The 27,900-nt window shown below is 42.2% G+C and overlaps 1 protein-coding gene across 1 annotated transcript; it reads right to left on the reverse strand.

Moving 5' to 3' along the window:
- Positions 1-18,803: 18,803 nt before the first annotated feature.
- BTF3L4 (basic transcription factor 3 like 4) lies at positions 18,804-27,856 on the reverse strand. The gene is made up of 6 exons (XM_066555367.1): positions 27,750-27,856; positions 26,566-26,629; positions 25,622-25,735; positions 23,432-23,633; positions 22,131-22,190; positions 18,804-21,248 (listed from the first exon to the last, which is right to left on the reverse strand). The coding sequence occupies exons 2-6, from the start codon at positions 26,617-26,619 to the stop codon at positions 21,202-21,204; spliced, it is 477 nt and encodes a 158-aa protein (XP_066411464.1). The 5' UTR covers positions 26,620-26,629; positions 27,750-27,856; the 3' UTR covers positions 18,804-21,201.
- Between the last annotated feature and the right edge of the window lie 44 nt (positions 27,857-27,900).

Below are 27,900 nucleotides of genomic sequence, written 5' to 3' on the forward strand. Positions count from 1 at the left end.
GCAGCGCACGGCACTGCGGCACCGCCGGGGAGGCGGCGCGGAGCGGCCGCGCCCCCGCCCCGCGCCGCGGGGTCCGCGCCGGCACCCCCGCACCGGGCCCCGGGGTCCGCACCGGCACCCCCGCAGCGGCCGGACAGCGGGAGCAGCCGCCCGCTCTGTCCCCGCGGGGACCCGCCGAGCCCGCGGCCCCGCAGCCACACACACACACACACAGAGGCGGGGGCGGCACCGGGCACCCACCGCCGCCACCGGGCGCTGCCGGTGCCCCGCGGCCGAGGGACGCGCCTCCGGGCACCGGCTGCAGTGTGCGTAGTGTGACCACTCCACAAAACCCGGCGAGAAGGACTCGCGGCTGGGAGCCGAACATGTGTTATCTCGCCATTTCATGTTGAGCGTCTCCACAATCGGAGAGGGACACCATCCTGCGGGACGCCCTCGGCCGCCCCGAGAGGTGCGAGGCCCGGAGCCATCCGCTGGCAAACACGTTCAATCCTAAGCAAAGAGGCTTCCAGAAATTAAAAATAAAAAAGAAAGAAAAAAAAAAAAAAGAGAAACACAACACACAAAAAGAAAAAGAGAGAAAAAAAACCCCAAACAAACAAAACAAAGCAACCCCACACACACCAAATAACAACAAACGACCACGCTCGTTCCCCACAGAAGCCGCGATGGCGAGCAGGCAGGGCACGCCAAACCGTGACACTGCGCCAGGAGTCTCACCCGTTCTCTCTCCAAGAGGAGGCGGCCGCCCATGCCGGGATCGGGACTCTTCGCCTGGCTGCGGGCGCTCGGGAACTCCAGGAACTGTCACTCCCCGCGTGTGCCGCGGTCCGCCGGGCGCGGGCTGGGCGGGGGCGGCCGGTGCTGGGCTGCGAACCGGCACAGCGCGCCCTCACCGCCGCCTGCAGCCTCACCCAGGCGAGCGAGCGCCCAGCGCCTCACGAACCCCTCACCCCTCGCCTCAGGAACCCCGAATCTCTCTCCTCAGGAAGCCTCACCTCAGGAACCCCCACCCCTCGCCTCAGGAACCTCTTGTCTCAGGAACCCCGAATATCTCTCCTTAGGAACCCCTCCATCCCTCGCCTTAGGAACCCCCTCACCTCGGTTCCTCCTCAGGAAAGGCTCGCTTGGTGCCAGGGGAATGGGAAGGAGTCGCTGTCCCCTCTGTGCAGGTCCGTGATCTCCCAGCTGCAGCAGGGCCATGTCAGCCCAGGAAGGAGGGAAAGGTGAGTGTGGTGGCTGCTAATGCAGCTGCACGGCCATTCCCTCTTCCCAGGCCTTCACACTTACAGGCCATCCCTTTCCAGCAGGTTGGGCTTCTCCATTAACTTGCCACATATGTCAGTGAATGCAGTGTAATGAGCCTCGGTGATAAAATCTAGGCCTCCTTGCTCCAAGAGCATCAGCCCATCCCGCTTGAAATGAAAGGGAAGCACTTAATGTTTATTCATTGATTCTGGTGGAACTATGTGCTTTTCAAGCGAAAAATATGAGATACTCCCAATCAACTGAATCATCAATCCATGGGCAAATAGCTGAGGAGATAAAAAATGCTCATCCATCATAGCTGGGAGCAGCATGTTAATGGAGATGGAATTTATTTACTCCCATAAAGCATTCCTGGTTAACCCCAACTTGCTATCTCTTTAGCAATTAGTGTTGCCATGCTTGTGAAGAACAGTTGAGGGGTTCAGATTGGTGCAATACACAATTACTGTCCTCGGAATGGTTCTCACAAAACACCTCAGACTGATAAACACACAATATACCCGACAAAAAAAAAAAAAAAAAAAAAGGGAAATTAATTAAAGAGTGAGTGGTGTAGTGGTGTAACACACTGTAACCTCTGGCCAAATGCATGCCAGTGCATAGCTTTGCCATCTGTGAATGTCTCACAGAGGCATATCACTACCATAATTTTGTTCTACTTGTATTCCTCTGGATATAGCCATTCATTGGGATGTCTTCTCACCAAACACAGGGAGGTTTTTCCTGAAGGGTTATAACTGGCTGTTTTGCAAGAGGGCAAAGCATGAAAGCATGCAAAACACAAGTTAGGAGCAATGGGAATCATCTCTAAGTTAAGGTGATGGGACATGGTCTCATTCCCCATTCCTCCTCGCTATCTTGGATGCCTCGTGACTTGCTCCTAATGAAGATGTATCTGGAGGAATAGCAAACTCCACAAGCTCCAGGGTGCTGCTCCAGGCAGTTGTGGTGCCAGACACCTGAGCTTAGAGCAGGGAGATTGCCCATCCTATGTTCTCAATGTGCTCCCTCTGCTAGAAGAAGAAACATTTCAATATTGATAGTGAGAAACACTGTGTACAAACCAAACCAATAATTTCGATCCCAAGCCACAGCAAGGCTGTAAGACCACGGACCATGGACAATGACCTTTCACTTGGCACAAGAGTCCAAGGTACAAACTCTCCAAAACATATCTGCAGCTCTTCCATGTCCATGAGCCTCCACAGCACTGTCACAAGAAATGGTGCCTGATACTATCCCACATGACAGCTTGCTTTTGAGCTTGCCACCTCTTTTCCCAAGTATTTTTCTCAGTTCTTCATGAGAAGCTACCAAGGAAAAGGCATAAAGGAGAGCAGAGAGAAGAGGGTACTCCAATTTGCAAAAGGCAGGGGATGGGAAAGGGGGAAAGGGGACCACAGTTAGAAAAGTGAAGGGAACCTCTGAGGTGCCCTGTTTGCAGGGAGCAGCACAGAGTTACAGGGTCAATACAAAGATGTGTGTAACAACGTGTGTATGCTGGGATCTAGGAGTTCCAGGGGATTCAAAATTATGCCAGAGTAATCTCTGAACAACAGAGTTAAGGATAAATAAGATGATTTTTTTAACTACATGATGAAACTTGCAGAAACCTGGAGAAAAGGAAGTTGATAATGTCTTCACTCTGTTCCTAGGTAGAAATAGTGGAATGATTAACAACAGTGTAGGAAAGCAGAAGTCAATAATTATTCCTGGTCTGTTTTTGGGGAAGAGCCATATGATACACAAATATCAGATGATGATGATGATGATGACGATGATGATGATGATGATGATGAAATACATTCCATTACAACAAGCACTGAGGAGGATGTTAAACAGAAGCTAATGAAGTTGGCTATCAGCAGAATCAGGTAACTTGCATCCAAAAGTTTTAAAAGCACTGGCACAGAGTATCTTTAGACCATTAATGTTGATTTTCAATAAATCTTGGAACACTGTTAAAGTTCCAGAGGACTGGATGAAATATTGTACCCATATTTTAAAAGGGTAAACAAGGTGACCAAGGTAATTGCAACCTGCCAGACTGACAAGAATTCTGGGTAATAAAATGGGACATTATCTACATTACTTGATTGAAAAAGAATTAAAGAATGGAAACACAATAACTGCAAATTGATGTGGAAAATAAATCTTGCAAAAATAATTTGATTTTTTAAATGGCATTACAAGTTTGGTTGATGAAGGTAAGTAGGTCTGCAAAATATTTGTTCTGGTAATTTGCAGCATTTTAATTAAGAAGGCAAAATGATACCGACTCATCACAGCACTTATTAAACTGTTGAGACTCTAACTAACTGACAGTTACAAAGTGGGAAAATAAAAAGTCATCATCAAACAATGTGTTTCTGCATCCTATGGCAATTAGTTCTACACTGCATTGTATTGATATTAATGGTTTTAAGAAGAACATAAAATCATCACTTAAAGAATTTGCAAGTGATGTAAGCAATAGGGATTAATAAATAACAAGTCATGCTGCAAAGTAGCTGAGACAGCTTGATAACAAATAATGTGCATTTCTGTACAGCCAAATGTAAAAGCTTGCATCAAGGAATAGAGGGAGTGATTATAGGATGAGAGAATTTGTGCTTTTACAGGTTAATGCTCAAAACCCCCAAGAATCATCCCATATAATCAGGAGAAAATAAGCAGGTGGTGTGGTGCTGTAGCCAAGAGGATAATGCAATCCTTGGGTTTAGAAACAGGAGAATATAGAAAGAGGTCTCTATTTTTCTGGTACTAATCCCACTGCTCCTGAAGTCTGATACCTAAATTCCTTAATTCCTTAACAGAAGCTGAAAAAGAGATGGTTCAGAGAAGATCAATAAGAATTATTTAGACTGAAAGTGAAAAGGTTCAAATTATTTCAGTGTCAAGAAAGAAGGTGAAGGGGTGACTCAATCACAGGCTTTGAGGACCTTCAAGATTCAGTGAGTGTATGCAGATGTATTCATCTTCCTGTGAGGTCTTCTACAGGGAAGGTAATTAATCACCAGGACAGTTTAGGACAGGACAAGCTGGATTTCCCAGCACTGGGAATGTCAAAATCAGGAGGTTGTAAAAACTTAATTTTGACAAAAGCAGGAGTTCAGTCCTGTAAGTCTGCTCCCTGGGAAACAGAGCTCTCTGTCTGTAGCTGTGGATTCTGGCTGCTTGTCTATGCAGAAGCTGATTTCCTGGGGCACTAAGAAGTAACAACCTGTCATCCCTTTCAGCATCATCTGACACAGCTCATGTGCTGCTCAGCACATGATGGGAGCAGCCATGGGGATGGCAGTGTTTACAATGGTTCAAGGGATGGGTGGACTCCTTCACAGAAGGCAAAGCCTTTGAAGCATATTGCATACCAAGATAACTTTTCTCACTCAGGAAGCCTGAGACATGCCTTGCTGGAAGCTGGGAGGATACTCCTGACAAGTGTGACTATATGATTATCCTGCTACTAAACTCTTCCTCTGGCATCTGCTTCTGGCCACTGTCACAGACAGCACATTGATCTTGTGCAAAACAGTCTCTCAGGTCCACCCAAAGCTGACCCACGCCTGATCTCTGAAAAGTGCAGTGGGAAATTGAGGGTGAGCAGAGAGCAGATGCTTGACAACATGCATTGCACAGAAGAGGGCAAGAACCAGTGGAGACAACAAGAATTCTCAATATTAGAAGGTCAAAGGCTGACTTGGGTAGGGGATTGTACACAAGGCTCTGGGTGTCTCCAAAATCTGTCATTGAAGCATTCAGGAGTCTCTCAGTCTGATCTGGTACCATCAAAAAACTGGAAAACTTTGCAGCAAAATGTTCATTACTTTCCCAATGTAGTTCCTGATACAAGTGCTCAGCTTCCTACTGATCTGCAAGCTCTCGAGTAGGAAAGGCCTGTGCTGTGAGCCTAAGAGTCCAAACCTCTTGAGTGACTGAAGCTTTTATTCACAGTTCCATGGAAGAAAATGTTGGCTTTTTTTCTGCACAGTTGCTAATAAGTGCCTGCATGCCACACTTTGACAGAAACAATACTCTAAGTATTCATTAGTAATGCCGTTCCTAGCGAAGGGCTTAGTGATCATTTAACCAGTTTTTGTTGTAAAATGAACGCCCTCGCTGATAACACCCTTGGAAAGAGGCGAGCAGACGGCGCTGCCGACTGCAATGCTGTGGCTTTGCCCTCTAGTGGCTGAGGGACTCGCCCAGCTCCGGTGGTGTCTGTCTTAATACGTTTTGATTACCTCATCAGCCTTGAATCTTTGATTTTTCTAAATTCTGTGCAGTCTTCATCCATTAAACTCAAGTACTACCTGCACCAGAACAATGTGAATCAATAAAATCCTTGGCTTAAGATTCTCTGAATCCTATATTAAGGTTAACTCAGTATTAGTGAGTCATACGATAAAGCCACTAATACATGGGCACTTAATTAATCTATGATGCATTTTCCACCAGATAGGACTTAATCTCTTGGAAGGAAAAAGGCCTGCTAGGTCATCATCTCATTGTGTGAGTCAGTTTAGAGTCATTCCATGCTCAATACCTGTTCTTATTTTGTCCAGTTTAAATTTTAAACGTAGCATGTATCCTTAGAAGTTAAAAAAAAAAAAAGTGTGGTAATTCTTTTCAACAGTAAACTCATTATACATTCAAAAGGGGTATAAGTTCTTTACTGTCTATGCTGGCTAAATCTTGAACATCCGTCGCTTTTCTGTCCATACTCCAGGCACTGACCTGGAGTCTCTAAGAGAGCTGTGTCTGTACCTGTTTTAAACCTCTATGGGAGCTTGAGCAAGGGCTTTGGACTTCAAGGACATCTCAATTTTTTCTGTTTCTCTCCCTCTGACACCCATTTTGGATTATTACACCAAACTTCATAAGGAAATAGCACATATTCAATTAAATTGTCTTTCTCTCCCCTTCCCTCTTTCCTGTGTCTTTAGGATCTCTTGGCCAATTTCTGCCAGAGCTGAAAAAGTGGTAAGTCTCAAAAGAAATTTAGTTCTTAGAATTTTTTGTGTCATTCCATGGCCAGAGACAGAGGGGCTGATGCAAAGCAAGTCCAACTCTGCTGGTCCATACTCAGTGTGACAGCATGCAGTTTGTCAGTCAGTGCCCTGGCCTTGCAGAGAATGTGGAGGGAGCTGAAGTCATTGTGGTAGCAGGGTCATTCTGCTCATGGCAGGGCTGAGGTTAGTGCAAGGAAGAGATGAGAGGGTGAAGACACAAATCCATGTGCAAACTCACTCATACTCACAGGACAACTTTTCAAGGGTTGTTATTTGGACTCAGTATTTGAGTGTGAGATGTGATACTCAGGTAATTTGAAAGCCTCTGCTAAGCAAGAAGTCAAATTACAGGATTTAGTAGTTCCAACAAACAACTGGATCATTTAATTCTTATTGTTTATTTTGTTATTCATCCGTATTTAGAAGCCCTGGCAATGCTTAAGTACCTTTTTGATTACATTCCTGTTCTGGCCAGAAGGTGGAAGTGGCTTTAGTGAATACTCATGGGGCTCATGTATTTGTGAGGCTATTCCAGATGAACATGTCTGTGCTCAGTAACAAAAAACCTGCCAGGATCTGGAATCAGGAGAAACAGGTTCTTGTTCAACTCTTTGCTGCCTTGCTGAGTGACATTTAACCCCCATGACCTCCTCTCCTTGTGTGCAGTAGAAGTAGTTATATCTACAGCATGAGTAAGTTTTCCATAAGTCCTTAGGAAGGTCTGTGAAACCACTTTGAGAGTCTCTTATGGGAAAGGTTATTATGATGATTACCTGAGAAGCCATCATTTGGAAGATATGAAATAACCACCTAAATATGTGCTTTCTGGTTCAGAGACAAAAATGAATAGGAGTCTGAGACATGGACTCCATCTACAGAAATTCATCTCCCTAAAATGCTGACAGATATGTATTTTCCATTTGAAGATCTGAAAGTAATTTACAAATAGTTGATGCCTGCTAGTCACCCTGTGAGGATTAATACCTGCTCATTATCACTCAAAAAATGCATTTAAGGGTTTGGCCTGGAATTGTAGAACTCCTGATTTTACAACTTATCCCCTGTATATTAGGGTGTCCCTGGGATGTGCTATTATTTCATTTCCTCAGTGATATAAAACTCTGCTAAGGCTGACAGTACTCCAGGAATATTGTTGGAGCTGTGCCAGAGGATGGTGGATACTAGGAAAACTGAGATTCTCATTGTTTGGATAAAAGTCATAATTCATGCCAGTTTGGTCTAAAAAACCCTGCCTCAAGTGTGATATATTGGTGAGGAGGGAGGGCCCAGCACAACTCTATAAAGAAGTGTCTCACAACTTCTATAAAGGGGTTTCAGAGTTGTTGACAGCCCTACACGCTTTTCCATATGCACCACCAAAATTTCTACACTTCACTGCCAATAGGAAGCACGATGGTGAAGAACAGGTGATTTTTAAACTGAGACTCTCCAACCTAGACCAAAAAAAGGCCCTATAACGGAGCTTAGAAGCTCAAAAATAACATCTCAGCATTTGTGTGGGCTTCAGTGAACATGCTTGGGACACTCACTCCTAGAAGCAAGGCTGTTGGCTGGGAGCAAACCTCACCAGACACTGGCAGAGAGGAATTCCACCAGCAAACAGCAGCACAGAGGATGTTCTTTGGAGGATTTTTGAATGACTGTTTTTGTGAACAGAACCCACTCCCTTGAATGTCAGTGCTTCAGATGCAAGGAAAATTCTAAGGATGAAAGAATTTTAGAGAAACTGAAACACTACAATTCAAACTTGACTTGATTTTAATTACAGACAGTGGAAAATAAAACTATTGCAAATTGAAAAATCACATCAACATCAGTACTATTAAATAACTCACTATTATGACTTTCGAAGTGATATCTTTTGATGTGTCTTTTCTTTCAGCATAACTATATTCTATGACCAAAAAAGCTGTCAGAATTTTTTACAGATTCAGTACACAAATTAAATAAATCTGTTCATCATTGCACTTATATAGAGACACATTTTACACATGAAGGAAAACATCTAATAATTTTAAATCCTGTTTTAGTCTGTGATTTCTTGTAAAAGTGAGTTCCAGGCACTAATTGTGGCACTTTAAAAGTATTTTCTTCCAGCAGATGTAAATGCTCTACTGTACAATTTAACTTAATACCCTTTTATTTTCTCATATAGGAAAAATTGTTCTCTTTGTAACCCTCAATTCTGTTTATTTCTGCTATGTACCTCCTTTTCCTTCTTCCGTAAAGATTGTGATGTTTTCAATTTATCTTTAAATCTCAGGTTTCCCTGCATCTTTATATGGTGTCATTTTCAGTTTGTAATTCCTCAGTCCTATCCCTGTTGACAGGGTAAGGGTTATGGGCAGAGCTGAGGGGGCTGTGGCACCGAGTTAGAGAAGCTCTGCTGTTCTGTGGTTGTGTGGAAGGCACTCAAATAGAAATCGAAGTCCAAGGTAGGAACAAAGACAAAACAAACAGCTGAAGGTGAGAAACTGCTACATCTGACTCCTTGTATAGGCTGTGCTGCCAGAGCACAGCAAAGAGGGATGCATCCCATCTCTGTGCCTCACAGACAGGGGAATGCTATAATAGCATTTTTTTCTCATTATTTCTTTCTCCAATTCCACCAGATCCACAGGTCTGTGAACCTGAGGGAGGAGAGGGAAAGCTGCTGATCCTGGTCAGAGAAGGGAGGATGCAGAGAGAAGGAGCCCAGTGAGTGCTGGGGTAAAGGAAGGCAGAGGATGAGGGACAGCAGAAGCAGTGAGGACACGCATCTTCCATGAAGCTCACAGTTTGTGTTTGAGGTAGGAAATATGTTTCAGACAAAGTTTTCAGTCCAAGTGTAGCATTGTCAACTTGTCTATGATCATGCAGCTACATATTTCCAGTCTGGTTTGTTTTGTTGTTTGAGGGGCCTTTTTTTTTGAGGATGTAAGTAAACAAAAGTATAAACCTTCATCTACAGTACCTTTTTTTTTTCCTTTTCAACGCTTATGTGAAGGGTTTGATCTAATATGTATATATGACTTTATTCTTTAGGTCTTTGTGGATTCAGAGGAAGAGCTGGGTTTTCTTTAGGGAGGAACTGAAACTTACTTGAAAGGAAGTGATAGATGTCGTTGGCTCATTGTTATCTTAAGCATTTCCCTTCTTTGTTGCACTGGAGATAGATGAATAGCTGCTATGCATGGACATACATGACTCTCAAGCTCTGGTTAATGAATTTTGGTAATTAAATCATTCAAGGTGTGATTGAGTCAAACTCCAGCGAAAGGGATTTTATTCTTGAAAGAATCTGGCAGGCATCACTTTGTAACAGGTAACACTTTGTTGGCTTATCTGCTGTTGGCATCTTGGTATTTTCCTCCCTATTTCTCCTCAATGACAATGGGTGCAGCAGGCATCAAAACCACCATCCTTTGTGCACAGAATATTTGAAGCTGCCTTTCAAAGGAGAGAGGCTCCCACACCTGTGCTGCAGATTGCAGGCTCATCTTTGTTTCTGAAATACCTCAGGAATATGTTGCTCAAATTCAACCACACTTGACTGAGGCAACTGGTGACTGCTGTAGGGGAGGGCCAAAACCAGCTGCCACTGCTGAGGGCACGGAGAGGGAAGGCAGCCACTGCAGGAGCTTTCAGCAGCAGGTGGCTGTCAGTCAGCCACACACAGCCCTAAAATTCTTCATAGGGTTATTTCTCCTCTATCAGAACTGCCACAGGGCATACAGTGCTCATAGCTCAGGGAAAAGGTGTGATGGGGGCAGGTAAAGAATGGTTAAAAGCATGGGCTGCTGCTTTACATGGGCTCCTGCTTTCATCAGCTCTTCGAGCAGTGAAATGGTTCACACACACACACACAAAGCTTTAAGCACACCCTGAAGTATTTAAGGCATTTACGAAAATCCAAAGCATCTTGTTCATTTCAATTACTCCTCCACCCACATTCCTCATTGAATTAAAGGATATCCTACACACTCTTTTGTTTCACTTATTCCCCAAAGATTGTTTCATCGTACACCAAGCAAGGATCTTCAGCATATTCATAGTAACGTCTCAGTCACGGCGTTGAGCATTATGATGTTCCTGGCACAAGGGATGTTATTAAAGGATTGAATAGATGAATAGATGGCAGATTTCCCCAGGGCAGCACATCAGAAAATGGACATCAAAAGAACCTGGCTCAAAATGCAGTGAGTATTACAGGCTTCTGACAAATCCCACTCATTTTTGAACAGTAACACTGTCAGGCTGTGTTAGGGACATGTCCATCCTGGAATACCTACATAAAACTGTTTGCTCAATCAGTAAAAGCACTCCATTTCAACACCCACCCCTCTAGTTGAAAGCAGCATAATCTTCATTAGTCAAAAGTACCTTGGGCCCAAATCCAAATACAATCTTACTCAAATAATTACCAGCATCCCAAGGCTCAGGCTCCGTAGCCATCAAAATTATCTTTTTCTTCCACCATTTTTCATGAACCCACCTGGATTGCCCTAGAAACCCTGAATGTGTGAGTCTCTTTTACAGGACATGTAGGTTGTCACATATTACAAGTCATTTTCACAGACCCTGACAGGATAACAGGCCACGGTCCATGATGGGAAATTTTAAAAATTTCTATTTCCTTTTTCACCAAGAACTGGTTGGAATTGGTTTTCTTAAAGCTATTTCAAACCATGAGTAACAATTCCTGAGCAGGCACTGAGGAAGGAGAAGCACATATACTGACATGATGTCACCACCTGAATTATTCTGCTGAGATATAAAAATAGTTTGGAAGGCAGCACGGCCAAAATTACTATATCATTTAATTACAACCTGCTTTCATGACAGGCCATCAGTTAATTAAGAGTGTCAAAATGCTGAATTGCCTCCAGCTTCTACATGCTTTGCAAATGACATGGAAGTCATCTTTTTAAATAGCAACAGCTTAACTGAAAATGTAGAACCCACAGTGAAACGCTTTGAAAAATGAGGCAGTCAACTGAGCTGACCTGAAATTCCCCACGCCATGAATTCACTAGGGAAGACAGTTATAACCCATTTAATTTACTCTCTGAAGATCACATTCACATGACATCAAAACTATTTTTCTGAAATTGATATAATTTTGAAGTGTTATAAAACAGGAGCCTGAAGTGCCTGTGCTCTGTGCAGGTACACACAGGGCCTGGCTCCAGCACCAGCACTTTCCTCCAGGCTGCTACAATACAGGCAACTGTAAAGCAGGAAAAGGCTTAGAAAAAAGGGTTTTTTCCTTTAGAAATAAGTCACCTTCACTGATTCTCAAGTACTACATATGACATGAAAGAAAATTATCTGTAAAGGGAATAATGTTGCTATAAACTTTGAAAATGAAGGAATTCATTTACCCATTTGTCATCTCTGATACCAAATCTCTTATTCTCTTTATAGAGCTATTTTTATTAAACAAATTATTTTGTATGGATTATATAACAGTTTTATATAAATTGTACCAAAACAAAAAAAGGTAAAGTGAAAAGCAGGATAGAAAGGTCATGTTCCAAGCACCAAATGATAAGAGTAGTACCCATGTGCAGAAAGAAGCCAAACATCTTGAAACTGAAACAAAAACAGACCAGTCCCTCTCCCTCATTCTCCCTTTGGCAACAAGGGGGTTCTTTCATTGGACAGACAGAAAAATATTGTTTGCTGGCTGGATTTTTCTTTTCTTCCAAGGAAAATGAGTGCTTCACACTGGGAAAAAAACCTGATAAGCAAACATCTCCCCCTATAGTTTGCAAGAAGCTGAGCATCTGAAAAATAATAACTAAAATCCTGTCTCTTGGCTGAATAAGGCAGGCAAGCCAAAACTGAGCCAGGACTTTATGTAGTATGGTAACATGGAAGTGGATGCTATAGGACAGTGTTTGAATAAAAAGTAAGAGGCTACAAGAAAGAAATCTGGTAATTCAGAAGAATTGTGGCAGGCTCATGGTTTCATGACTGTGGCAGTGTCCAAGTGATTAACAAATTCAGGTTTGGGGAAGACAGACTGAATTTCAATATCATTTCTGTGAATTATATTCACGTGTGGGAGTAAGGGGAGTGCATTAGGCCTGTAGTTTATCAATAGGCAAAGAACTTCAAATACTAGAAAGAACTGCATGTGCTTTCTAAGTTGACTTCAAAGTGCTCCCTACTACTAAAGACTTTGATTGAGAAAGGATTTGAGCTTGGTAAAAATGCCATTTAATCTAACAGGCCATAAAAATGAAAGCTGACCAATAAACAAGAGTGCTTGGCCAGATGACAAACACCTCAATGCAACTTTCAGAGAATGGTGATTATTCAACGATTTTATGTCTGTTTCAAAGGCAGTATGTGTGGGATGGACCCTGTCATCCATGCCATCATGCTGGGACATTGCTGCTGTTTCTGTAAGGAAGAAGCACTGAGCCCTGTAACTGGATTTTACTGCCATTCACAACTACTAAAAACCAGCTGCCATTACTTTTACAATCCCCATGGAGGTTTAAGGTAAAGGGACATTTTTTATTCAGTGTTTTTACAGAGAACAGTCTAACAGAGGAGTTAGTATCCAGCAAGGCCCATTACACAATACAGTGATGCAACATTAATGGAACATTGTGCTCTCCCCTGAGCACTCACATTCTGTGTTTGACAGGCAATCCTTGGGGTCCAAGCACGAGCCCAGCAGTGGCTTCGATGGCATTGGCTCCAGCCCCTTCCCCAATGGTGGAAAATATCCCGTTGCAGTTGTACAAGCTTAGCAAATGCTTCACATACCAGCCTGTGCTGGCCTCCTTATTCATGGAAACATACTTAAAATTCCCATTTGCCAGGTGTGGTGTTAGACATGGACTGGACAAGTCTGGAATCCTGCAGACACTGGGATGTGGCAAGAGGGGGTGAAAGCAATGATGATCTTTAATGTCCCCTCAAAACCATCATGATTTCGTATAGATATTAAGTCACAAAAATTGAGTGAAAGGAACAATAGTGTCAGTGGTTTTATGTAAAGAGCTCCTGACTAAATACAACCAGGCATGCCCACTTCCCACTGGTTCATTTCTCTTTCACTACTCCATATGAAGGGGAAAAAGACACAAACAAACAACAAAAAAATCTGAAACACACATACTCATCTGGATCATGTCATTTATTGAGTCAGCAGTGATGGCAAACGGGGAATCCATCGGCCTTACCGTCACAGGCAAACCCCACCACCAAATGCCATGGAAGTGCACACACACTCCTCCTGCTTGTCCCATGACCTCCATGGCTCTGCTGGAACCTTCCTGTTCTCCTGGCACTGCTTTGCCTTCTCAGCAGTGTAGCAACTCCCTGCTCAAGCAAAAAGACATGTCTTCACTGGGTGTAATTAAGCCTATAAAAAACCACCTTGGGCTTATTTATGCCTTGCTAAATCACATGATTGAGATTTTGTGGAGTGCTGTGAGTCAGACACTTGGGAAGGCCTGACCAGCTATTTCCTCAACAGCTCAGTGAGAGATGTGTCTGTGTTGTTCATGTTTGTACCTCAGCAGTCAGTCAGATGAATGCTTTGAGTTTGCTAAAAAAGGCTGGTACCCCATTTCAAAGTGCCAGAACCCTTGCAAACAATTTTGACTATGATACAGAACTAAACAGGGCACAGTAAATAACAGCACATACATCAAGAAGCTGCACTCTTGGGAGAGAGAGTGAGGGGTGAAAAAGAAAAATGCTCTTTGGCATCTCTGACATCTGTATTATTTTGCTTCTACCAAACAAGAGAGACATTCCAAGTATAAAACTTGCAAATGTTTCTGCTTTAACAGGATTACTTAAATATGGTAGGAACAACTGCTAAAGCTTGTTTTTATTGTGCAAGTAGACCAATGCATGTAATTCCTCCTGCAGTAATTTTTCATGGGGCAGGAGTAATTGAGGACAAGTATTTAATCACCTCTCTCTTATCTTGGCTTATCTAAATGTTAAGATAAAAGGGCAAAAATCGAACCAAGGCATATCTCATACAAATTTTAACACAGATTAATGTCTCAACAGAGAAACTAATAAAAAGAATTGCTCACCATATTTATTCAGTACAAGTGAATTCTTGTTCTGAGTAGTCACTACTTTCCTTTTTTCTTTTCCAACAAATACTGGCCATCCTGAACCATAATGAACATGAGGACCTGAGCAGTTTGAAAGTATCAGCACACTGTGATGGCAGTCAAATTCAGTAGTCCTGTTTCTCAGACAATACCACAACAGCTACAGAGAAAGGAAGATGACAGAAGTGCAGTCACACAAAGGCAAACTCAATGGGTGAACATTCCTGATGATGCTACTGTGAGCCATCGAGGAAATGGAGGTATAAGACACCTAAACCTTTTATTACAGTTTACTGCAATCCATGAAGTGCTTGTGCAGATAAAACCAGTAAGACTGTGTGCATTTTTCATGGAAGAGTTTCCATCAGTTAAGATGCTAATGATGTTTGTCTGCTTGTAGCCAAAGAACAAGCAAGCTTGTTCAAAGAACTCACCAGACTGCACTATAAAAATCCCCTATAATTTACAAAATCATCAGGATAGAACATGTATTCCACTAGAAACAATAGCTAGATTATCCCTTCAAATCTGACTATAGCCTTTAAAAGAAAAAAGAGTGTCTGGAATATTTTTATGGAAAACCTATTTCAAGGTTCTCAGGAGAACTGAGCTGGAAAAATCACCGTGTAATGGGATAAACTATTACAATTTCAGGGCTGCAAGTGGCCAACATGATTTCTCAGTGCAGACTGCCAATGAAAGCAACCCTGTAACTCAAAGGGCAGGAGAAGAGTTAGAGGCAATAATATCCCTGTGTTCAAAAGTTAATAGTTTACAACAACACTGAAATCACGCTGCTGAAAGGTGATATAGTAAAGACTAGAAAATAACATCCCCAGTTTTTCAGAAGACTGACAGCACTTCTGTATCAAAATAGAAGGAAGCCTCAGCAAATTGCCCAAATATCCATCAGGAGATCACGAGAAAACCCGATGTCTTTCAGTCAAACTGTGGAAGCAGGCTGTGGGAAACTTAGGACATACAGGGGGAGAAATCCTTATTCAAAGTAAAAATTATTTTAGGCTGTATTTGCATTCTTTCAGAAGCATGCAAAATGTCACTAATTACAAGTGTCAATCACAGAGCAGGCCAAGTCTCCAGCAATAGAGCAAAGGTTTCAAAATGAACAGAGCAGGAATTCAGTTGCATTGTTACTCCCTGGAGATTATAGCAATGCTGTAAGCAAACTAGAGTTATTTTCAATTCAACAGCATGTATCAGAAGCCATTTAAAACTAGATCTTGTCACAAAAGTAGAAATTCTATATTAAGCATCTCAGTCAGTAAATTTAAAAGTGATTTTCAGTGAACAAGAACCTGCAGCATGAAACATCAAAACTTGAGCAGCTTGCCCCAGTAAATCCCTGTTCTCCTAGAAGGAGACATGCAGGACAGGTTCACAGGGAAGGCTGTGCAGCTGTGGAGCAGTGGGGTGGCTGGGGCAGAGGGCAGTGAGGACATGCTGGGCTGCCCCTGGTGCAGGCAAAGTGAACTGGACAGAATCCCTATTTCACAACAAAAAATTTAGAAACAAACTGCAAGTTAGAGGGTCTGACAAGATCATCACCCAAGGCTTCAATATGGCCAATGCTCTCCTCTTCCCAAACTCGGTGTGACCCTGGCAGCAGCAGCACAAACTCCCCTGCAGTAGGGCTCAAAGGCCTGCTCAGTCCTGTGAGGCTGCTCTGCTGCTGGCCATCCCCACCCAGCCTGCCTGCAAACACTTCCCTCTTAGGGGTTAACCTTGATCTCCCAGAAATTTCAAGCTCATTGGCAGGTGGTGAGGCAAAGGGAACAAGATGAGCTCCTGCAGCTTCAGAGCAAGCTGGTCCAGCTGACCTCAGGCATCAGTTTGGGAAAGCAAAGGAAGGGGAAGCCTTGCTCTGTTGGCAGCAGAAAAGCCAGAGATCAGTGAAAGCTTTTCAGGGAACTTCACTCTTGGTGTGCAAAGGTCTGGCATCCTGCTGACATCCTGCTGAGATTTTACATCTTCACTTACCTGTGTCAGGCAATAATTTGCATTGCTTGGAAATTTCCAGCTTCGCACATGGCCTCAAAATGAGATCTGCTGTTCTCAAAATGTTGTTTGCGCCACACTTCCCAATGTCTGCAGAGAGCTGGTCTCACAGCACTGGCTCTTCTTTATCAGCTAAGTTGCATTAGACAGAATCTAAAAATACATTAAATACTTTCTAATATTACTTTTTGACATAAGCAGTTACTATAGCTGCAACAAGGATGTTGCAAGAAAATGCATGAGGTTGCATAACTCCTTTTATTCAGCAGGGATATGTGCACTGAAAGGTCAAAAGGCCTTGGAATAAGGTTTTTTGTTTCTATGTTTGGCTTAGCATTCATACTTTAACAAAAATACCACAAACAACTTCAAGAACTCAAATGAGCAGTTGATCTCCTTTTACTTCAAAGAGGCAACTAATTTAGCTTAGCTACAAAGATCTACCTGCAATGCAAAATTCAAGGAGATGCTGTCTAATATGGGAGAATCTGGCAGATAACAGTTGACAAAAAAAGCAGCATCTGAGCAAGCTGGGGGTCTGTTGCTTAGTGAGAGGGAGTTCAACAGCACAGAGAACCCACCAAATACTATGTGTTTATCACACAGAAGTAGCTTTTTATACCAATTGCACAGAGATGTAGCTCTCTCCTCTCAAGAAACATCCCGTTTGGTATTCATTAACTTACAAAGCACATAGAGGAGGCAGAGCAGTATTCCTGAAACAAAGGCAAACCAAGGCCCTGGAAAATGTACAAGTCTGTTTTTTCTTGTCCAGTAACAGTGGTGGATGTGACATGGAAAGTCCCAATAACCCTGCTCTAGATACCAGCCCAAGCTTCTACCCAAACATGTCAAGACTACCAATTTTAGAAATAGTGTCTCCTCTTGCTCCCCAAATCCTTGATTGATACTGCAGCCCTCAGGTTTCTGGATAAATCCATTTAGTTCTTCAGTGTCTGGAAACTGGTCTTTAAAAGGCAGGGATTTAAAAAAAACTATTTAATGGGAAAGCAGTTAAAGGCAAATAACCATTCCCTGCACTTGTGCTGTCACTTCTGTGAAGCTGCTATGGCTGCTGTTCTGATAAGCTTCTCTTCTGCACCACTTCATTTGCTCAAGTACAAAACAGGGATCATTTCATTAGTGGAATCTGGATCCCCAGAATAAAGACTACTCACTTTGTTGAACAAACTAGTACTGCCTTTGAATAATATGAGCAGATTGATCTTCGGTGCTAGTGGAATTCACTCACTCACCTTCAGCTAAGGGGCACTTTGCTCAGCCCTCTGTAAATTCCTACTGCCCAGAGCTGCATGGATTCTGATTCCAAGGAACCTCAGGAGGATCCCTCCTAGACCTTCCTTGGTAGAGTATCTCATATGTAGTGCAGCCTTACTGTGCTTTTATGGCTTCCTCAGTTAGTTCCTTCCTGCTAACAAATACACTGGTCAATCAACCCACTGCTCACTTATTAAATCAGCTGTAGGACCTCCGGGGCTCATTTTGTACACACCAAATCCAAAACATTATTTGTGAAGATCCTGGCAGAAGGGAGCTCATAGCAACTCCTAGTTCCCATGGAAAGTTGACAAATATGAGCAAGTTATCAACATATTTCCACAGCAGTTCTAAATTCATCCTTATCATTCCTGCGCACTCTTCAAGTATTGCTATATAACAAAAGCTAAAAATAAAAAATCCAAGGTCTGTATTGTGCATTAAATGTCCCTTTTATATTAACTCCTTCCACCCTACAAACATTCCCAGCTGTAAATTCACTTTGTTCTCCAAGTCTGCATGGGAAATCCATGCACTCAGCCCCACTGCCTGCACAGTAACCCTGGCATCCATCACACACAAGCATTTCTCTTTCATAGAGAAATTATGAAACAATTTAAGGCTTTTACAGACTTCTGCCTCAGAGAAGCCAGCCAGACCCAGGTTTCCCAGCCATAAACTAGGGAACTACACAAATGCACCAGCAGCAAGGGCAGGAAGGTCAGTGTTTGCTGTCTCACACATTTGCCCATTCTTTGATTTTCACTGGTCGAGCTTGGACTCCCTCACATACAATCCAGGAGACATTTCCATTTCCTTTCTGCTCCATCTCCCTACTTTCCAGTCACTGCTAAGTTATTTAACATGTCAGTAGCATTAGCAGTGTCTTTAATACATCAGCAGAGTTAAGTAGTGAGCAAGTAAGCACAAGGGCTTCAGAAGCATGGTGGTTACCATGCTTCAAGCCAAGCAAAGAAGAACTTAGTGTTCACCTTTATGAGGGGAGTTTTTATTTACCAATGCTCCCCAAAACTATTTTTAGTAACCTTGCATTTCCATCAGCATCTACAAACACTGTTTGTGTTATACCATGAATAAATACAAAAGAAAAAGAGCTTTTCCCACAACAGCCTTTATGGGCTACTTTTAATTAAAATCAGTTTAATGATTGATAAGCTCTAGTATTTCCAGCAGCAAATCATAAGTGGTTGACTGTTTCCAGAGACAGTGAAAAAAACTGAAGATAATATAACTACATAAGCTAGCATAGTTAGTTGGTTTACTGGTTGTCAACACAGGAAAAATTTGAGGGTTTAACATGTAAATTCAAGAGCAAAAACTAAATCAGTATTTTGTAGGAATCAGAAAGTTCAGCTATATAAACTGAGGGAATCATTGTTTCCAAGGCTTACTTTTAGTCTCTCACAAAATTGCTTTTGACATACCTCCTACATCAGAATGAACAAGCAGGAATTTTCAGTATCTCATTAGTTTTTAGGAAGGGGATGTCCCATATATCAACTCTGTACAGTTGCTACCTGGAAAGGTTCTTCACTTGTGCCTCTTAAGCAAACAGAGGAACACTGCACATCCCTGTGTCCTTCCTTTGCTCCCTGGGCTCCCAGAGGCAGCAGAATGCAATTCCATATGCCTGAGCACACATTTGTGGAGACATCTCCTCCTTATAAACAGAACAAATCATCTGCAGCTGATCAGCCATACAACAAAGGAAAGTTTCTTTCCACAGCACAGAGAAAACAGGAGTGAGTCTAGGAGTGTGAAATCCTAGAGCTCCAACAGGACCCTCCCTGGCCCCACATCTTCCTTGGTCACTGTCACCAAGAATGCAGCGCTGTCTCAAACAGCTGCTGCACCCACCTGCTTTCCTCAGCCAGTGCTGGTGGGAGGAGCAGACAACACACAGGAGGGAGCATTTCCTCTTTTGTACTGTTATTTTATTTTGTAGTAAGATCCATGTAGTATATAAAATATAACAGGAAAAACTGAACGAAGCCTAGAAAATGAACCGAGGAGTTCAGCTGCCGAACAACCACAGCTCTACTTCCCTGGGTTCATGAAGTCTCCAGAACTCATGGACTGTTTGCTTGTACTATTACAGTTCTCTAGCATATGAGCCTACACCAAAAGCTGATATGTTCCAATTAAGCCATAGTTAAGTGACAGATGTAGAGGAAAAAAAACCAAAGTGGCTTTTGTAAGCCACAGCTGCCCTTGACAGAGGTTACAATGACATCTAACTATACTGTAATGCACATTACATCAAGAACCTTGAAAGAGCCTCTGAGAAAACGGCTTCACATTAAGCATTTTAAAGAAAGGTCATAAATACTGCACTGTACCAACAGTACCTCCCAATGTCCTCCTTATGCCTGAGGAGCATTTGTGTTTTGTAAGAAGCTACTACATAGATGACACCAAACCTAGAGGTAGGTTATAGGCCAAGGTAAGTTACAGGCAAAAAAAAGAAAAAAAAAAGGAAAAAAAATCCCTTTAGAGCTAGTCACTGCACAGACTGCCCAGCAGGAAGCAAGGCAAAGTGTCAACAACTCTTTCCTCCCGCCCTAAACATTGTTCACACAGTGCATTTAGTTCCTAGCGCCCTAAGAATGAGAGTGGATCATCAGCTGCTAGTAAATGCAGTCATGCCAAGAGAACAGCTTGAAGTTATTCAAGCAAAAACCTGTTACTGTGCAAAACTGGTGCACTGGACTGTTACCAACCAGACCTCCAAGCTTAGGAAGTGACCCAACAGTAGAGAACCAAGGGGTTTTTCTTTTGACTGGGAAATACTTTAGTAACCAACAGGAGAACATATTGCTAAGTCTACATGGAAGGAGTCAAATATCAGCTTGTATCAAAACTTTAGAGACCAAAAAAAAAAAAAAAAATTGAAAAAGGTTAAAAAAAGCACACTTTGATGAGACGAAGTTTTTTAAAAGTTACTGTACCAAACAAGCTGCTAAAACAGCTCATCTCCCCTAAATCCTGGGATCAACACAAGGTTGGTAACAAATATGTGTACATTGAGAAACACACCTGCAAGTACAATAGTTACAGCAAATTAACCCCAAGTTTTAATGGTGTATGTAATGCCTTCAGGTCACAAAATGTGGACGAAACGTTCATCTTAACTCCCTCTGTGCACTATTTGGTGATAATCAAAGTAATGATGCTGAAGATTCAGTTTATTTCTACTTCCAAAGGAAAAGGGTAAATGGTTAAATATGTGTTCTCCAATTTGTTCTCCACTATACGTACACCCACACACATACACACACCCCTCAAACTGCACTGACATTTCTTTTTGACCAAAAGAGTAGATCCTGGGAGTAAGTGCAAAATGCAAAATCAACTGACAGAAAATGCTGAACAAACAGCATCATAAAAATACAAAATATTTATATTACTGAACTATTAACAGATGATGTTCTCTGTTTCTTTAAAACTTTGGAACCACATAGCTGATTTCTTAAATCTAGTCCATGCCAGCTTCCAGAACTAATAATGTTTTAGTTAGCTTCATTCTTTGATGCTTCATCAAAATTTTCTACGAGATCTGAAAAAGATGAAGATATTTAATACAGTAATGCCCAAAGAAAAAAAAAATTACAAAGTAATTGTAAGTTTAATGAAAATGCATATAATTACAGGAAAGGTTAAGTAATACTTAATTACACTTAGGGAAACCATGTCTTTATAGGCAGATTTCAAAGGGCTTTAGAAAATATTGTTTGTTTAAACATACACAAAGAACTAGAAATGCAGAAACACTCCAACAGTGAAAATTCTAACATTAAGTGATTAAGAGCTGATTTCAAAGGTGCTCTACTAGCTGCAGTTGAGTTTTGAGCATCAGCATTCTTTAAAGAATGCCTGCCATTTTAGAGAACTGAATTTTATGCAAGGTCACGAAGAAATGAACCAGTGCCAAGGCAGGAGGAACTCAATCTCTGGTTCACACGTATGTTATTTTGGCTAACACACCATCCCAAAGGATACAGTGGAATGTGATTATTGATAAAAGAGTTATTCACTGTCAAATAAAGAACTTATCATATTTACTTCCAGACACACTGACATACGTCTTTTTTCTTCTGCTACAGAAATAAAAATTCCCACTCCAGACCCTGATACAAAAACAACCTGGTAACGATACCAATTATGTCATTTTGCAGTCCTAAACCCCTGTTTGGATATTTAGATACCTGTTCAACCTCACTGAAACTACTTTAACCTAGTTTCACTCAATAATTAAAGTAGTTGCACAAGGTAATCTACTTTTCAAAAGCTGGAATCCCAAGTCATATTTTAATGCTGTCCTATATAAGAAACCTCCTTCAGCAAGTGAGGAGTATGATCACATCAAAAGCTACACATTTAAATGAATGAATCAAAATATTTATATCTTAAATGGACATAAAAGTGTCTATGTGCCTACCTGGGACATCATCATCTTCTTCATCAATATCTTCAGATTTTGGTGCTTTACTATCCAACACTACAAAAAGAAATTTGGTGCTGAGTTCTCATAATACAGAATCAGGGACACTCACACAACAAAATAAAAACCATACATGTGAAAAAAGCAAGCACTTCCCCAATCCCCAGTAGTGACAAACACACACAAATGATCCGGTACTGAGAGTTACCAGCATGACCAAAAGGTTTCCTTGGGGACATTCTGACAGCAAAGCATTAGCAGAGCCATCTTCAGATGCTATGGGGTACTCATAAAGAGTTTGGAAAGATCAAATGATACAGAAAACCCCCAGCATGACTCAATCTTCTAAGTGAAGTCCCATGTTTCAATGCAACAATAATATGGCACCAACCAGTGACCAACACATCACTTGATTCAAGTATGTTTATGATGATCCATCTCTCTAAATTCTAGAAGGTATTTTATACATTACTAAAAAAGAAAAACAAGCCCTTTACTTTCACCTAAAGTCTGAACATGAATGTTGGAGAAATTAAAACTGATTTTAAAGGAATAACTGTGTGTTGAAAACATTAGAACAGGTGATGTATATTCCATTCCAAACACAGACAACTGCAACACATCCAACTACAGTCATCTTAATGGCCTTAACAGTCTAACTGGAACTGTACCTGATCTTCATTTTTTAAGATTACAGTAATAGTTATACCACATACACCCTTCCACCCATGCTCCCAAGGTTTTAAAATTAATAGAAAATAAAGAATCATATGCAGAACTGTGATTTGTTGGTTTTTTTGGTTTGGTTTTTTTTTTTTTTTTTAGTTTTCCATTAAAACATTGATTTTTAACTAGTTTTTTTTTAAGTCTTGGTTGGATTCCAAAGTGAGTTGTAGAGCAGAAGAACATATTTCTTCCTTAATTGCAATAGAAAGATGTTTTGTATGGACAAAAGAAAACAGAATATATTTCCTGACAAAAAGAACTGGTTGAGTTTTCCCAAGTAAAAACTTGCCTTCCCCTAAGCATTCTGCCATACACAGCTGTACACCTGCTATCATAGCATGCCAGATTTACCCATTTCTTTTAAATGAGGGCCTGCCTATGTTATCTTGAACCAACAAAGATAAAAAGAAAGTTCTTCCCCCACCCTCTACTTCCACAACAGTGGCAAATAAATAAAAGCACACACACACTTCTGACTTTTTAAGTCACATGCTGTTGTTAAATTTGGGTTAAAACTTTCAGTAGTTCATAAATCCTTTAAGTCAGCTATGAAAGATTCCAAAAAGACCTACCTTGTCTTGGGAATTGTTCAGCTAACTTCCTGAGACTTGTTAAGCTGTCAGCACCAAGCTGGCTTAAGATGCCTGGAAGCATTTCTGTGATCGGTTTAGCCTCTGCATGACCAGTAATTGCAAAAGTGTTGGCAGAGAGGGAAGCTTGAACCTTGGGGTTGTTGAAGTGAATAACTGTTCCATCATCTTTTATCATGTTCACCTGTTTAAATATATTAATAACATTCACCTAAGTGTTGCAGCACCTTGTTACACAAGCATAATGACTAAAATCGAGATTTGAAATATCAAAGTTACAGAACTAGCACTCCTCCTAAAGGACAATATAACCATGATAAAAGCACCTGGAATTAACACCATCTACACTCAAAGCTCCAACCTTGCCAGGTCAGGCTAAGTCTGCCTTCCACAGGTGCCTGTGTCACCTACCAGGAAAATGTTCCTGCTTCTTCCCAGCTGGCACAGGCACAGGGCTCACACTGGCTCAGGGCAGGGATGCACACACAGCTCTGGTACCAACTCCACTGGAACACACTTCCAGTACCTCCCCAATAATTCCACAAGGGCTCTGAAGACTAAGGACACCACACAGCGATCCTGCTCTCCTTCCCTGGCCTTCTGAATCACCATGAATTCTATCTTACAGCCAGAGTAGTGGCCTGCTTTAGAAAGCTGAAAAGCTTTTTCTTCTAGGCATGGATAAACTATTATGCAAAAAATAATTGTCTGACCATAGGAAGAGAGTCTGGCCCATCCAACACAACAGTGGTACTAAACTTACATGAAAAAATTATTAAGCAATGTTTTTAAGTTACAGGGAATAAAGAGGGATTCAGAACTAAAGATGAGATCTAAAATACAGAAACATCTAAGTTCTCAATCCTCACACAGCAGTAGAGTTCCAAATATGTTTTGAACAGGAAATCCAGGTGTGTTGCTTTCCTGCAAAACTAAGCAATATCCTGTCCTTTGCCCATGGGGAAATGGTAAAGGCTTCAAGCACAGTTATCCTGTTACTTAAGAGCCTCTTTCAAAATGACACAAATGTGTTACTCATGCTTGACTCAACATGACTCTTCTAGCTGCACGAAGCTTACCAAGGTCAGCCTGCGTTCACTTGAATAAAACATTCCACAATTATGTCTCTTGCTATCAAGGTAGAAACACTTTGCATCATCTTCCTACACTGAGATATTTAAATTCCTTAATAACTGTGTCTGAATAAAGATCCTGTGCTCTGTGCACAAAACCCCCCCGAACATACACTAAGAAGAACTGTGTCTTTCTTTAGTTCATATAGCTCTGCTTATTTGTATTCAGCTTAAGAAAACAGACAAACTGAACTGTTCTGTACCAGAGGTCTGAAAACTTACAGGCAAACCTCACTGAATCTGCATTTGCCTTTGGAAGGGAGGAATGCACTTAGTGACTTCTGCATGCACCTTGCAATCCTGCTTCAATTAACCACAGATTAAATGCTGCACTCCTTTACAAGTACTACAGCTCCACTGAGCTCACGATGGAGAAACCTCCTCCTCTTCCCATGCATGAGGGTCACTCCCTACACTGTTATGGAAAACATGTTTTATTAATACATGTAAATTAGAGGGATTCAAGGAACATCTGAAACCTTCACATTCCCACTTACATTAACACAGAAGCTGTTTCTGTAGAGTCTCAGCAGTGCTTTAAAAACATTTCCTGGAACTACTGCAAACAATGCCAGCAAGTTCTGTGTAGTAAAAGGTCCTAATTTTGATAATACAGACTCAAGCTCTTACTCAAGGTGTTTCTAAACTTTCCTTCATACTCTGCACCACACTTGCTCTAGATGTGCCTGCACAGTCCATGTGCATTTACTGCTCTTTTCTTTGGAGCAAGTTCACAAAAGTCAAGAGTGAAGAGAAGTTTTGTTCTGCAATGAATGCTGACACACAGAGCACAGAGCTTACTACCTCCACCACACACTGCCTGGCCAGCAGAACCTTCACCTTTCCTTCTCCAGACACATACACATTTATGCCAATGAGGCAATGATACATCAATGTTACCTCTCAATAACCTGATCTCTATGGTTTAGCTTGGAAGATAAAACTGTTGTCAAAGCCAAAAGCAAACCCCACCACACCACCACCAAAACAATAGCATGAGTTCAGTTTCAAACAGGAAACATTTATTTTTTCACTCTACCTCTTCAATGCCAGCAATGTTATTTACAGCCAGTTTTTTGAGGGAACTCTGAAGTTTTTTGTCATCAGCTGTAGCTGTTCTGTGCACCACCTTCTTCTTTCTGCGAGCTGTTCCCTGGGAAGAATCAAGAGACAACAGTCATCCCTACTCAAAATCTCACAACAGTAATTGCAAAAGTCAGGGCACAGTCTGAGCAACATCTTTCAAGTTATGAGACATTTCTGTAGACAAAAACACTTCTTAACTTATCTCCCTTTACCTATAGCTTTGACCATCATTCCCAATTATAAGTTTTTTCTTAAGCATAAAGACCAAAGAAATACCAAACAGCAGCATATTTTCCCTTTCGCTAACCTAGACTACAAAAATACTACTTAATATTAAGCAACACATAACGAAGTTTCCCCAAGATATTTTTTCCAAATCAAAGCACAAACACAGTGATTTATATAGCCCCACTTTGGCAACCAAGTCATTAACACTTTCAGAGTGTTCCACAGACAGCAATTTTGGAATTCCTGCTTGGCAAACTTTTGTACAATCATCCCTATGACAGGGGATGAGCGCCCACACTGAACACACTACATACCTTTTTATTGGTCACATTAACTACCCATTAGAGCTCAGAGAAAAGAAACAGCTCAGTACACAGCCAGTGCCTGGAGCAGGCACAAAGAAGAAAATCCCCAGCAGGAAGACCATAAAGGCAGAACTGGAACACCCAACAGGTGAGATTAACCAGAGTTTTCACAGGTCACAACAAGTCACTGAATTAAAACAATGCTTGCACGCTGGAAACTGCTCATCCAGCCATTGTGAACTGAAAGAAACTTGCATTTCAGGTAGCTGCACTATAGGCCAGATCACACAAAACCTGTATTTAGTCAAGCCTAAGCATATTTTTTTTCTTCTCTTTCAAAAGCATCTCTGGTGGTTTTTCTTACCTTTCCTCCTATTCGGACCTGCGCTTGAAGCTTGGCCAATTTTTCTTGGTTCATAGTGCTATGTCTAAAGAGCAAAAAGAAGTTCAACTTCACATCAAAACAGTAACAAAAAAAAAGTCACGTAAACAGTAACAAAAAAAAGTCATTTAAAGAGTACTTTTACAATTGCAGCAGATTTTTCAAACTTCTAGAACATCACCCAAAACAAACATACAAACCAGAGCTTTAAAGCCACCCCACCTAAGCAATCCACAGTGGTCCTGCAGTAGAAAGGACCCACATTTAGCTAAAGAGTCTGTGCCACGATGAGGCACAGACTCCACAGGACATTTCATTCTGCATCAAGCCAAGATTCTCATTTCCAGGATGCCAGTTTACTGCTGGAATTATTTAACTGAATTACAGGCTCCAACCAGACCCAAACCAGCACATACAACACAACTGGGTCTGGGAAGACACCTTATCTTTACGAGGGTCCAGGGACACGGTCACTACTAAACTACCTGGGATAGTTTTCATATAATGAATTTATGATACTTATGACTAATAAGCAAGATCCAAACTCTGTGAAATTCATGTATGGACATATTTACTACATGAACTTCTGGTAGCTTTATATCCAATACAGTGACTGGGAAGTTTGTCCAGTGCTTCTCCCACGCGTCAGGTGGGACCTTTAAAGGCTGAAAGCCCTGAAGATCCATAATGGGTGAAAAAACGCCTCAAGCCTCCCAGCAAAAGGAATGCGTTTCACTCCTCTGCCCCAGCGAGTCATCAACGATCCCCGGAAATCTCCGCATGTGCTTCGTGCCGGGAACGGCCGGGGCAAGAGCGGGAGCGGGGCACGGACCGGCGCACGGAGGCGCCCCGCGGGTGGCGGGAGAAGGGGCTCAGGGTGCAGCCCCAGAGCAGGGGGAGCGGGAGGGGAATGCGGCTCATCCCTCAGGAGCCCGTGTACCCGCATCCCACGGGAGAGCCGCGGCCCCGCGAGCCCGGGCAGCCCTCGCACAAGGGGCTCCTCGCTCGGCCTCTCCCCGGGGAACGGCCCAGCACTGCCCAAGGGGATAGGACCGAGCTGCAGCGGCGCCCCGCCCGCCTCAGGCCGGCAGGGCCGCGGCGATACTGGGACGCGGCGATAGCAGGACACGGAGACAGCGGGACACGGGAAGAGCGGGCCCCCTCACCTGAGCGCGGCGGAGCCCCCGCTACCAACACGCGGCGAGAACAAGATGGCGGCCGAGGAAGGAAAGAGAGGCGCACAGAGAAAGGAAGCGCTGCGCCACGTGACGGCGCCAGCCCGCCCGCAGATGGGCGGGCCCGCCCACCTCATTTACA

The sequence above is a fragment of the Molothrus aeneus genome, chromosome 9, assembly GCF_037042795.1.
Source record: "Molothrus aeneus isolate 106 chromosome 9, BPBGC_Maene_1.0, whole genome shotgun sequence".
NCBI lineage: Eukaryota > Metazoa > Chordata > Aves > Passeriformes > Icteridae > Molothrus > Molothrus aeneus.